The following is a 14,630-nucleotide window of genomic DNA, read 5'->3' on the forward strand; positions in this document are numbered from 1 at the left end:
TGAAAGGCAAAAGAAGCTAGGTGAAAGGGAACATTATACTGAAATCTGAGGTGAATTACCATATTTAGCATATGCTACCACCCTTTTGCTAAGACACATGATTTAAATAGCATCATGACAGTCCCAGTTAAACCATATAAGGTCAAAGGAGGAACTACTGATGTAAGTTTTGAGGTTTTTTTGTTTTTTTGTTTTTTCTTTTTAGGGCCACACATGCAGCATATGGAGGTTCCCAGACTAGGGGTCCAATAGGAGCTACAGCTACTAGCCTACACCACAGCCACAGCAACTTGGGAACCGAGCCATGTCTGTGACCTACACCACAACTCAGGGCAATGCTGGATCCATAACCCACTAAGCAAGGCCAGGGATTGAACCCACAACCTCATGGTTCTGTTTCCTTATCACACTTTTCCTTTATTCTCTAGGAATTGCTTCATGTCCTTCAGCCACCAGTATTTTTTCCCCTCTTCCTCCTTCAGAAGTTGTAGCCTAAGTAATACCTCTTGAGAACGTTTCCAGCCTCCACACACTGGGACTGATTAGATCCTCTTAATAATGCCTGGTTTCCTGGCTAGATTCCAAATTTCTACAAAGGCAGGGACTGAATCCGTTTTTTTCGCCACTGTATTCCAAGCCCCTGTCCCAATGGCCAGCACATGGTAAGTGCTTGAGTGAATGAATCATCAGTGCTTCCTTTCCCAGTCTTAAAAGGGGTGCATCAGGCCTTGAGTCCATTCTAACCATCAGATTCAAAGTGATTTTATACTAGGATCAGCCCTGGAATAACTTTTGACTTTAAACATTCAGAGTTTAAAAAAAAAACCTTACTAAAATTGCTTGCAATTCCATCACTTTCAATAAAACACGGATAGAATCAGTGGCTAGAGTCATAGAATTGCCTGGTGACATATCCACAGCCAGCCCTCTGAGCCCCTGACATCCTACTCAAGCTGCTCCATTATCAGAACTTCTTTTACTTTACTTTTTAATCTACTTTGATCATGTACGCCGTCATTGTTTTTCTGTTAGCACTTTTCCTACTCCCCCACCCCACACCCATCTATGCCAACTAACATAAGCAATGCAGAGTTTAGTCAAGTGGAAAATGACATTAAGTCCCACAGTGTTTGAGAGCATTTACTGGGAGCAAGCTAACAGTATATATTTTTATAACTAAGAAATAAGGGAAAGTATTTTCTGTTGTTATTGATTTTTTTTAAGCTGTTGTTTTTCAATATCTTTAGCAGCATCACTGGGGACTTGGCCTAATTTTGTTAGTAGCAGAATCCTCATTTATCTTGAAGATAATCTGCATAGAGGGTATTATTAAATTTCCTTCAGTTATAGGAGATTTCACTTACCCCTTTGAAATAAACTCAAATTAGAGACATACCTTCAGGTTAACCTGATTAAATATCTGCTGATTTTCTTTTTCTGTTCAATTAACCAGTGTTAACAATAAGTAGTATTTTATTGTTGGCTCTTAATTTATGATGCGTTTGAATTCACTCAGAAGACAATGTCCTAATGATCCATATTTCTTAAAAACCAAACAAAAACACCTTTTTTCCTCCTCTTTGTTCATCTTGAGGGAACTGAGAAGCATTCTATAATCAGGATTCTCTATAAAGTAGCAAAGACAAGCCTAGTTTTTAAATCTGTTTGACTCTTCACCTCATACCTTTACAACAAAGGCTCTGCCAGAGTGATGCATTTTCTCACCCCTCCATTGGTATGTCTGCTGGAGTTTGTAATAGTCACGCAGATGTTGAATAGCTGGGTGATTATGTGGCTGGCTGATTACCACCTGCAGGTTCTGAAGTTTCTTTTCCTCAATTTTTCTAAATCTAAAGGCTGGTGATTAGTACTGGCTTTTTCAGATGCCCAAGAAGAAAGGATGGGTGGTGGCACTTGCAGGGCTTCTGCTCACATGACACTCATACCCCTTCTCTGGGAACTGCCTCCCTGATCTTACCCATGAAGAATGGGAGCCATGGGCCTCTGGAAGACAATCTTACACTCTGTGACTCCATCCTTTGTCCATTATCCTTCTGACCTTGAATAGACATCTGAGTCAGGCAACACCAGTCAGTTTCTGTCCGTATCTTATAGAACCATGTGGGTCAAGGGAATTAAAGCAGTCTCTTTGGTAACTGGGCCTATAAAAGCATGCAAACTTGGGAGAGGCCAAGGAGTGGAGAAAGCATATCTATGAAGAGAAGACAAAGGAGGTATGCAGGGAACTAGGAGATGACATAGAGGGTTGGAACCCTTTTCCTCAGAGCCTGGTCCACCTTGTGGTCCAGAAGCATTCCAAACTTTGTTACCATAGGTACCTGACAGTATTCCTTATATCCTTTCTATTAAAGACCCCATTCCCTTCTGCCAGCTTAATTTGGCTTCTATAACTTGCAGCCAGAATTCTAATTAATGAGCCTATAGTCACTCTTCTCATGATTGGAAACTTCCAAATCCACTGGTACTTTCTTCTTAGTTTCTTCACTGTGTAGGCTGTTAGTATTTTTGTTCTTGAACTAGTTTGAACTACTTGCTCACATGGCCTGCTTCCCTCTTAAGAGGTAGCACTTTACACTGAACACCAAGGCTAACAGATGGACTGCAAATGATCTCATCTTTCTTTGGTTGTGGCCAAGCATGGACAGGTTGCCAAGTCATGTCAAACAGGGTGTCCTTCTTTTTTTCTTTTTGCTTTTTAGGGCCACACCTGTGGCATACGGAGATTCCAGGGCTAGGCTAGGGGTTGAATCAGAGCTATAGCTGCCAGCTTATGCCTACACCACAGCTCATGGCAATGCCAGATCTTTAACCCGCTGACCAGGGATTGAACCCTCATGGTTCCTAGTCGGATTCGTTTCCGCTGCACTACAGCAGGAACTCCAAGGGTGTCTTCTTCATACACATCTCACACTGAGGAGCACCTGCATGCCTTGAATTTTGGCAGATGCACAGTTCCTCCATTCTACACTGTGGGTATTACGAGCTGAGAGTAATGATGCATATGCCCAGTATTTAGAACTCTCTTTACAGGAAGGGGTAACCATGCAAAGTTTTATGTTAGCATGAACTTCCATATCTCCTCCCCTATTTTCATAACTTTAATGTCATTATCTAACAATCATTGAGATTTTACTATATGCTAGACGCTGTGCTGTATATGCTATATAAATTTTCCCATTTATTTATATAAAGGGAACATAAATTTCGTAAGCTACTTAGGTTGGCTTCTGTAACTTGTACCAAAGAGTTTTTTGTTTTTTTGTTTTTTTTTTTTTCTTTTTGGGCTGCAGGTGCGGTAGCCTAAGAGTTTTAATTAATGAAACTGTAAGTTTTATTCTTGTGATCTAAGAATATCCTTGGTCATGTTCAGCCTGCAGGCCTCCAGTGTGTCCTCTGATAGCTTCTTTCATTTAACAGGTGACTGTTACATAGAGTGAAACTAGGGGAAATGAAAGTATCTGTTACATAGAGTCGGATCTTGTAAAAATAACGAACCCAGACTCAATAAACTTGACTCTAAACTTATCCACACACCTGATTCACCACAGTATACCGTTTCCTATCATTTCACTCACTGGATTTTATCATAACAGTGTTTTATACCAATAAACTATGAGCTTCTTGAGGGCGGGCTCCATGTCTATTTATTTTATTGAATATATGGATGAATGAATAGATTATTTAGGCAATATACATAAAAGTGTTTAAAATTGTATTTTAATAATAATGATAAAAATAAATGATTTTATCCAGGAAACAATGATTTTAGTCCCATTCGTTCCTCTGATAAAAATGACCTTGAAATTTCCAAGTCTTAGTTTCTTTATTTGCACAATAGTGTTGTATGTACCTACTCTGGATCATTTCGGATATTCTTTTTTTTTTTTTTTTTGTCTTTTTGCCATTTCTTGAGCCATTCCCATGGCATATGGAGGTTCCCAGGCTAGGGGTCGAATTGGAGCGGCGGCTGCCAGCCAACGCCAGAGTCACAGCAGTGCGGGATCCAAGGCGCATCTGCAAACTACACCACAGCTCATGGCAATGCTAGATCCTTAACCCACTGAGCAAGGCTAGGGACCGAACCCACAACTTCATGGTTCCCAGTTGGATTGGTTAACCACTGAGCCACGACGGGAACTCCCATTTTGGATATTCATAAGCAACATTTCTGAATTCATTTCAGAAACTACACATTATAAACATAGAATAAAATACTGTTTGAGAACTAGACGATGTATGTCATGTAAGTTTATTTGAATTTGAAAGAAATATAGAAGGTGACCTATATTCAAAAGGAATATATTCTCTTTGAAGTTGTAGCACAATCTATGTCCCATGGTCTCAGTATAGAGCCTAAACATGAGTATTAAAAGTAGCTATTTTCATTTCCGTGCTGTTTGCAGAATAAGTACATTATTCACAGAGGGAAAAAGCAAGGAAACCATGGTGATGGCAAATTTGCTGCACCTTCTGGGGTATAAGTTGTGTCCATCCTTCCTCATCCTAATATCCTTCACCCCTTCCCTGCTGTAAAGTCCACGGCTGCTGAAGCTGGTCTCTCACAGCGGCAACTCCTCAACACACAGCTTACTATTTTCATTCTGAATAACAGATAATTTCATTCTAAACTACATGCTTTTAGGTCAGAAAATGTCACATATTCCTGCGAGTGAAGGCATTTTAGCTTGTTTTTTTCAGGGGGCATAAGGCTTTAATCCAAACAAAATACCCTCCTGCTGGCAGGCTCAGGCTCTGTGATGGGCTGTCAGGAGGAGAGCCAAGGAGTTGCATTTTTAGTCCCTTCCAATCCCAGCTGAATGAAGGTAACTGTTTCATTCTCCACTGAGTCTGGTACTGAATACACAATGCCCTTCTTCTGCAAATGACCGATACCTCTGAGCTGGAAATCTTCCAGCTCCACCCATAACTCCCGGATAGCACGCCTTACTTTCCAGCTTTCCCTCATTTATTCCACCTCAAATCTTACAATCAATGTTTGTAAGCCCAGAGATATGATGAAATCAATAGTAAGGGCTGTATTTTAGGATTTTAATTAAAATTCCTCTAAAATTGCTTTAATTTTTAATTAAAGTCCCAGCTTGATTTTTCTGCCTTTTTTTTTTCTTTTTCTTTTTTTTTAATGTCAAGCAACACACACATAGCTAAGTGAGAACCAGCATCAACTACAACCAAAGTATTTTTCAGAGTTGGTCCTTCATTGTCACAGTTGCCAGCTGGTGTCCAGTGGCTCTATTGCAATGACACAGTTCTGGGACAGACTGCCCAGCATAAACCGTATGATCTCTGGTTTATATTTCCAATTTTTCTTTGTCAGCTCCTTAGGAATTACAAGCAAACTTAATTTTCTCCTCTCTTATAGCACGCCTCTGTCTTCCCTGGTCTCCTTAGATACTGTCTAAACCTCTCAATTCCTTTCATGACAAACCCCTCCACTTATGGCAATAACAATTCTACTCACACCACACTACTGAAACCACTCAAGAATAGCCACAGAGTCTCCATTCTTGGGGATCCCAAGGATCCCAAGTTCTATCTTCTCGAAACAGCCTGTGATGGCCTGAATGGTTTTGTCCCCCTCAAATTCATACGTCAACATCTTAACCCCCCAATGTGATGGTATTAGGAGGTGGAGCCTTTGGGAGGTAATTAGGGTTAGATGAAGTCATGAGAGTGGGGTCCAAATTAGTGCTCTTATCATAAGAGACACAAGACACCCCTTCTCTCTTTTTCTCCGTCCCTATGCTTGTACAGAAAATTAGTTATGTGAGCACAAAGCTAGAAGACAGCTGTCTGCAAACCAAGAGGAGAGGTCTTACCAGAACTCAACCATCCTGACCCCCTGGTCTTGGACTTCCAGCCTCGAGAACTGTGAGGAGATAAATATTTGTCTTTTCAGCCATTCAGTCTGTAGAATTTTACTATGGCAACAGAGCTGACTAAAATACAGCCTCCTTCTTGCTTTCTTTGATACTGAAATTCCTCTGTTTCTCCCATTTTTTAAATTCCATTTTGTTTATCGTCTTCGGTTTTTCCTTATTTATCTTATCTCATATATAAGTATTCCCTAGTGTTCTTCCTCCTACTTTCTTCTTTTCTCATGTCATAATCATTCTTTTGGCCACTGTAAACATTCTGACAATTATGCTTCAAATCTAGAGCTCTGGCCAGACCTTTCTCTCAAGCTCCTGACTTAAATTTTTAAATAGCTTATGGATGCTTCTGTTTGAATGCCTTTATAGGATTTTCAATTGATTGAGTCTGAAAACCAACTTACCAACATTTCCCCAGCTCTATTCCTGGATCCCCTATCACTTTTTTATGATAGTTGTATTTTTCTCAAATCACGAGAATTGTATGCTATTGTTTATTCCTTTCTTCCTCTATAAAAATCAAAATTCCAGTTCTAATGAATCAAGCTCAGAAAACTTTTTCATATGCATACTTGGGATTTGACTTCTATTCCACTGCTCTAATTTAAGCCTTTTATTTTTAACCTGTCTTTTGGTTTTGTGTGTGTGTGTGTGTGTGTGTGTGTGTGTTTCGTTTTGTTTTTTGGCCATGCCTGCCTGACCCATGCAGAAGTTCCTGGGCCAGGAATTGAACTCAGGCAACAGCAGCAACCCAAGCCACAGCAGAGACAATGCCAGATCTTTAACCCACTGAGCCACCAGGGAACTCCTTAACCTGTTTTGGATTACTGTAGCATGCTATAGTCTTTCTATAGTCAGTCTCTTCCCATAATACTACATGATCATAAAACTTCACAAAAATCATTCATGCATGTTGTGGTTCGTATAAAATGCATCCAAGCTTTTTTTCTTAGAACACTGATTACTGTCTGTCCTCTTTCTACCTTTACAAATTTACCCAACACTACATCTCTCCATGTATTTCATTCATAACAAATTCCATGTTTTGACCCAAAAGTGCACTAACATTTCTGAATCTTCACTTACATTACTTTCTACATGTAAAATGGTCTCTCATGGCACAATTTCTCCTGTTGAAAAAATCCTTTAAAGTTAAGTTCAGAGGGTGCATCCCTAAAGTAGCAAAACAAAGAAACAAACAAAAAGAACGTTGGAGTTCCCATCGTGGTGCAGCAGAAACAAATCCAACTAGGAACCACGAGGTTGCAGGTTTGATTCCAGGTCTCACTCAGTGGGTTAAGGATCCGGCGTTGCCCTGAGCTGTGGTGTAGTTTGCAGACGTGGCTCGGATCTGGCATTTCTGTGGCTGTGGCAAAGGCCGGCAGCTACATCTCTGATTAGACCCCTAGCCTGGGAACCTCCATATGCCATGGGTGCAGCCCTAAAAAGACAAATAATAATAATAATAATAATAGTTAAGTTCAAAGGCCCCTTTAATACTTTTATCAGGAAGTCTTTCCCCTTCTTTCCCCAAATACCATTCTGTTTAGCTAGATTTAATCTCTTTTCCCTGGACCCTCAAAATATTATATTGACCTTCTATTATGGCATTTAACCATATATTTAGTTTTAACTATATATTTAGTTTTAAATGTATATATATTATTATTATTTTTTGTCATAAGGAAGTTCCCAAGCCAGGGATTGAAACCACACCACAGCAGCAGTCCAAGCTGCTGCAGTGACAATGTCGGAGCCTTAACCAACTGTACTATGAGAGAACTCTGATTTAATTATATGTTTTAGTCTCCCTTACTGTATTGCAAGACTGGTGCAATCTGTGCCTGCGTCTAATGTTTTTTATCCTAAATATTACTATCACCACATCAAATACCTAAGTGCTTTTATGAAGCATATATTATTCTTGAAACAATCACTGATCGAATGAATACATGAATGAATAAGCAGTAGATCCACCATAAATGTTACTCTCAAGTAGTGAAATTCTATGGCAAGTGCTGCAATAAAATCTTTTGATATTTACTGTAAAATCAAATGAAGAATTATAGTAACTTTTAAAGCCACTTATTGTTTGATTAAGGGAAAAACGATTTCAAAATGACAGATTTTCTCATTTACGAGCTAGAATAGTGAATGAGGTCTTTCTATGAAAGAGAACATGTTATCCCTCTTTGATTATGATGTCTGTTGGCTCGCTGTCGTATTTCCTTTCATAATCAAAGGAGGAAAGACAAGATGCTTACCCAGGGCATAAGCACTAATGCTGCAGGCTTATGTGCCTTTTCTTGTGGACAAAAAAAATTTCTAGCAGACCAAGAGGAAAATACCCTCAGAGCATCATTCCATTTAGCATTTCAATCTACTTTTGCACACATTAAAAACATATATTCAAATGCTTAAAAAACAATCACAGAAACATACTAATATTCTACTTCCTTAGAAACCTATGTTTTAAAGTTACTTCTTGCATCAATATAATGCCTTTTTGGTGATTATAATTGTTTTCGGTTTTGCATGCAGTTATGCACCCCATAAGTCAGAGTGTATTGTCACATTTCAGCTCCAAGTGCCCTCTAATTGTTTGGGCACTCATTAAGGTTATGTACCCCCCAAAATAACTAAAAATGTCACTTTGATATTTAGCTATTGACATAACTATTTTTTTTAGAGAAAGCATGTCATTTACATTGTTTTAATTTTTTTTAATTGTATAAAGTTAACTCATTTTGTTTTAAAAGGAAGTGATCAGTAACACGGATCTAAATAATTTCCTTAATTATGAACGTCTATGGATTTCTATGTTTCTTCTATTGCCAAGAAATTTTACCAACATCTTTATGTTAAGTTAGGCCTGAATATTTTCCCATTCAAATACGTTAAACTAACAGCTAAAGATACTAGAGATGTCGAAAGTAATTATGTGATTGAGTTGCTCTTCCAGGACAGGATTATGCCCAATAGGACATCTAACTAAAGTAACTCAAGTCACCCAATCACTCAATTTATTGATTAAATTCCTCCTAAATTACATTTCAGAAAATATAAATGCAAGTTCCCAAGCTTTTGGTTGTGTCAGATATCTGGCTGTGAATTAAATAACAAATTGAAGTAAACTTTGCAAAAGCAGACACATAACATCATCCCTCCCATGTATCTCAGAAACAGCCTGTTATGAGAATGTACTTGGACTTGCAACTCCTCAGCATAATATTCAAACAGATAGATGAGTTGGAAGCTCTTCATTACAGCATCTGTTCTGTGTTTATAGCTACATATGCAGGCTGCCGAACACCCACAGTGCACCATAAACGCAGGGATTACACATCCAGAATGGTAATAAACTCATTGGGTGATGTGTTCACCAGAGTTTTCAGCCCCTTACTTCAGTTGGCAAAACTCTGCCATATTTTTGTGGCTGTAGAAAATATTAGATTGTTTGTGGTTTTTGTAACTTTAAGCCAAACCAGAAATCACAAAACAGCAATAAAAAGGTAAAAAACAGAGGCACTGAGATTATTGTTATATTTTAAAAGTACAGTCTTGCAGAGAGTTGCAAGAGAAGTAAAAGCAGAGTAAGTGAGAAAGATCAGTAAATAAATGGTTGTTTTCCATAGAAGTTCAGGCTTTATAGAAAACACTTGTGGGTCAGCTCAGGTATGTGGTACACTTTGGAGGAGCTATCAATTGTACTAAGAAAATTGCATATTAGAATTACTAATTAGAAGTATATTTCTCACCATAATAATCTGACAGTGCTTGATCAATTACAGCTAATAGTTGAGCAATGCATTAACTGGTGAAAGCAGTGCTTCCTAGACAACCAATCCAATTTAGATCAAGCTGATTTTTTCTCTCAAAAGCATGATTCCAAACGAAATGAATTCCTAAATTCGCAGTATTCTCAGCTTCTAAGGAAAGCAGTTCCAGGTGTGAGAAAGTAATCAGAAATATACAAAATGCGTGACTACTATAGAAATGATAAGCTCACTTCATTTTATCCCAGCAGCCAAGCAATGCAGACTAATGATTAGTCACTGCTCTCTTGGACAGGTGCCCATATCTGTCTCTACACAGAATCACTGAGAGAGCTTTCAAAAATACATACTCCTGAGTACCAACACAAGATATCTTCATTATATAGATTCTCTCTTTCCATTAAATGGTTAGAAGAACAGCTTTTAGAAATGACTCATGACCTAAAATCATATGAAAGTTTCTGAAAAACCATGACCAAGGCAGTTAGAAAACACGGAGCTGGGTAATGGTGCATGGTGGAATGGAACCCTTGTAAAGCCATATGGGACGCAATAAAGGAAATATCTTAGTCGCTACAAACATTCCAGTTTAAAGAGTGTTTTCTCCCTTCTTTTCATTTTGTTTCCTCTCATCCCTCCCCTCTTAATGATAATTGTCATGATGCCATTGTGCATCTGGGCTCTGTGGCTATGGTTTATTTTTTTTCTCATTTCATGGCACTGCTGTTTTGCTTTCATGCCCACTGGAACCCAGGGGATGTTGGCCAGAATGAAAAGACAGGACAAGGAAAAAAACAACTGAGCAACTTTTATAATCAGCATCTCATGAAGAACTTGAAATTGATACGGCAAGAAGTAGGTGTAAACTATTGGCTTTGTTTGTAACACTGAAAAAATTTAAGGATGTTTTTATCTGAAATAATAATAAAACCTGATGGATATCAAAGATATATTTTCCCATAGATTCCCTCATCTGATCCTCAAACCAATTATATGATTTCTGTACAAGATGCCCATGCTGCTGCTTGGCAAATAAAGATACAAAATCCAGAAGTTTAAAGCATGTAGATTTTTTTTTTTGACATATGTTAAGATGAGAAATGTCAGGCCAGTTAGGACCTACACAGAGAATGGATAGTTAAGTGGAGCAACTTAAGAGGCACACAATTTCACAGTGGCTTGGTGTCCTCACATACAAAATGAGGGGAAATAATACCCATTAACCCTACCTTGCTGACTTGTTTAGGTGCACAGAATAGCTATAAAAATTATATGTTATTATTATTACTATTAAAATTCTTCACTTTTTTTGGTTTTTTTTTTTTTTTTTTGTCTTTTTAGAGCTGCACTCATGGCATATGGAGGGTTCCAGGCTAGGGGTCTAATCGGAGCTACAGCTGCCGGCCTATGCCATAGCCACAGCAATGCCAGATCTGAGCCAAGTGTGTGACCTACACCACAGCTCATGGCCAATGCTGGATCCTTAGTCTGCTAAGCAAGGCCAGGGAATGATCCCGAATCCTAGTCAGATTTGTTTTTTGCTGAGCCACAACAGGAACTCCCCAAATTCTTCACTTCTAAAGAACTGCTTCAAAAAGTAAAATTAATACTGCCACTGGGTAAAATTGTTTAATTTCTGTATAATTCAATTACCTTTGGAACTTTAAGCATCCATGTTATTTTAAAAGTTGTAAATGTGACATAAATCTGTTTTCATGGGTCTCAGAAATAGATGACACATGCAAATTTTAGCATATGCTTCCTGGCAAAACAGAGTTAGGAAGAAGATAGGAATGTGTTTTTTTACATAAACTACTCAGAAGAATTACCAAAATAGAAATAATCTGGGCTTTGATGTTCACATTGACTCTCACTTTTGGGGCTCTTCACCTTTATCTGGTTTCTTATTTCATTTGGCGCTTTATGGCTAGGAAACCATTCTGATCATAGCCCTGTACCAGAGATAGGTCAATGCATGTATAGTGTTGTGCAAGATTACAATACACATTAAAGTTCAATAAATAAGAGGACCATGGTAGGACAGTTGCGTGTGGGAACCTGTTTTAGGACAGAGTTGGTGCTCAGCTGTAGTCAAATTTAGGAATAATCAAATTTCCCCAGGTCCTTAATTTCCTTTCTCTCCATTCAAGATGAGTAATAGTGACAAGATGACACTATAATGTAACCAGAGTGACAAATAAATCATATACAATCTCAACCATGATCTAAACTAAAAATTAAAACTAGAGATTGCATGTCTGACCAGATGCCAGTGATGTGTTGATAGTTCACAGAAGTGAGACCCATAGAGAGGGAAAACATTAGGAGCAGAACAGAAGCTGCAGATTCTAGGTAAGACTAAAGAGATGCTCAACTGGTTGTGGTTTCAAGCTCCTTGCTCTTCCAAAGAAATGAAAACAACAAAGACCTTTAGTACAACATTCCTACTGCAACAGAATGTGAGATTTGGAAAAAAAAAAAAAGAATAAGAAAGGAAATGTAAAACATTGCGCACATGGAAGAATACGATTTGGTCAAATAGAAGAAAAGAGAAAAGAGAGAACGCAAGAAAGAGAGACAGAGATATAGACAGAGACAGAAAGAGAAAAAGAGGAGGCAAACCCGGGTCACATAACTCACTTGGCATTCCCTGCCCCTGGTTTCTTTCTTCGGAAAATGTTGAGGAAAGTGTTGGAGCGGCAGGGCAGTTTGCCATCGCCAACATGCATGCGGACTACATCCGAGGTGGTGAAGGCACTGCGGACATTCCTCTCCGGCTTGGCAATAATGATGTACATCTTGGGAGTGAACATGCACCCCAGGGCCACCGTTACACTGAGGCTCACTGCAAAGCAGGTGGTAATGATCTTGTAGTTGCTCCCAAAGTAAATGGGCACAAAAGCCAGCCAGATGATGCAGGTGGTATACATGGTGAAGGCAATATATTTGGCCTCATTGAAGTTGGCGGGCACATTGCGGGTCTTGAAGGCATAGTAGGTACAGCTCATGATGAGGAGTCCATTGTAGCCCAAAGGGGCCACCACACCCAGGTTGCTGGTATTACAGATAAGGTAGACTTCTTTGATACTTGGGTAGGAAAGAATGGGCATGGGGGGCTCCATGATGATCAAGGTCACCACCAAGGTTAGCTGCACACTAATGAGAATTGAGGCAATGATCACTTGGGCCCAGGCACTCATAAACCTGGGCTTCCGGGTGCAGATTTTCTTCTTGCTGCCAGCCAGGATGCGTGCAATGCGATTGGTTTTGGTCACTAGAGCGGAGTAGCACATGGCAGAGGAGAGGCCAACCAGGAGACGCTGGAGGTAGCAGGATGTGGTAGTAGGTTTGGCAATGAGGGTGAAAGGGCACACATAACCGAGGAAGATGCCAGCTAGGATGATGTAGCAGAGCTCCCGACTGGAGGATTTGACCACTGGTGTGTCCCGGTACAGCACGAAGATGAGGGTGACAAACAAGGTTACCAGGATGCCCAGGCAGGAAAAGGCAATGGCTATGATGGATTCTATGTTGCTCCACTCAAGATAGCGGACAGGAATGGGTTCACAACCTGTGATGAGAAAAATAGTTTTAAAATGTATCCAGGATTTTACTGATCAATAATAACAGTGCTTACTAGTTATCAGAGACATAGCTATATTTGCATCTTCCATAATTTATGCTATTTTTAATTCTTTAAAAAAAAAGTGCCTCTTGGAGTTCCCGCTGTGGCATAGTGTGTTAAGAATCTAATTGTAGAAGCTTGGGTTGGTGGGGAGGGGAGGGTTGGATCCCCAGCCTGGCACAATGGGTTAAGGATCTGGGGTTGCTGCAGCTGAAGTGTAGGTCACAGCTGCAGCTCAGATTTGATCCCTGGCCTGGGAACTTCCACGTGCCTCAGGTGCAGAAAAGAAGAAAAAAAAAATTGCCTCTCTGTTATACAAATCGAGATACAGCACTGTTTTCTCTGGACAATCATGTTCCCAAACCTAATCTCATTACAATCCTGGTGTGACATACTTAAGCCTATAAAATCTTTTCTTCCAGCATTATAAACAGATGCTGCTCCCTGGATGGAACTCAGTTCCACACTTTTAGAAAATGAAAGAAAAAGAAGGAAACTAAATTATGTTTCCATTGATGGTTACAATGGTCACAATGTAACAGAATAAGTTAGTAAGAAATAAACCATTTTTTAAAAAATTTTTATGCAGCTATTGTCAGGAGGCAAGTCCAGCGCATAGACAAGTTTCATTTTGTTTTTGGCCTTCCAGCAGTGTTCTGAACATAAATTACATTTGAATTCTTTAGGAGACTCTTCATTCCCCCCTTTACCACATATTGTATTACTCACTTTAAGACTCACCCCTTTAGTTTTGTATGATCTCTACAGGGTGCATTATCAGCCTCCAATAGACGTACTAACGAAGACTGAAATCTCCCCTCACCCATCTCTTGAAAGGAGAGACAGCACCGTGTTCCTAAATGTTTGGCTTGTCTTTCCCTTCCAGAGTAAAGCCTCTTTTTTATTTCATAGAGAGAGAAACAGGATTTGTGTTTGGTCTGGGCCAATATTTCCCAAATTGTGAGAATAAAAATACGTATTTCCATAAATTTAGGAAAAGACTCATTGTTCTCTAGCCATGAGAGCAAGGAACTACCAGAACCTGTTTTAAACCTGTTCAGTCATTTAACAAGCACCCCGCTCAGTGAACACTGTTTTTGCGTGTTATACGGTGGGTGTCGGCCCTTGCTTCTGATCACCACCCATTCAGGAATGGAATCAGTGCCAACCACTCGCAAGACATGCTCCTGACTCATCACGGTGGCTCCTCTCTCTTCTGTGTCAGGGGTCTGTCTACGTCAAAGTCTCAACCTCTTCCTAGAAAAACTGCTTCCTATAAAAAGTCACATTTTAATTCTAAATCTTCCCTTTTTCTTG

The 14,630-nt window shown here is 39.4% G+C and overlaps 1 protein-coding gene across 4 annotated transcripts in view; it reads right to left on the bottom strand.

Moving 5' to 3' along the window:
- The window catches only part of GRM1 (glutamate metabotropic receptor 1), a 390,429-nt gene that overhangs the window by 35,596 nt on the left and 340,203 nt on the right, over window positions 1-14,630 (bottom strand). For all 4 annotated transcript variants that reach the window (XM_021087033.2, XM_005659163.4, XM_021087041.2 and 1 more), the window contains exon 8: window positions 12,329-13,259. In XM_021087033.2, the coding sequence (XP_020942692.1) occupies window positions 12,329-13,259 (931 nt within the window). The remainder of the gene's footprint in view (window positions 1-12,328; window positions 13,260-14,630) is intronic.

Source organism: Sus scrofa, chromosome 1 (assembly GCF_054392235.1).
Source record: "Sus scrofa isolate SSC_HxYL_T2T_F1_AM1 chromosome 1, Sscrofa_HxYL_maternal_Yorkshire_Landrace_v2.0, whole genome shotgun sequence".
Taxonomy (NCBI): Eukaryota; Metazoa; Chordata; class Mammalia; order Artiodactyla; family Suidae; genus Sus; species Sus scrofa.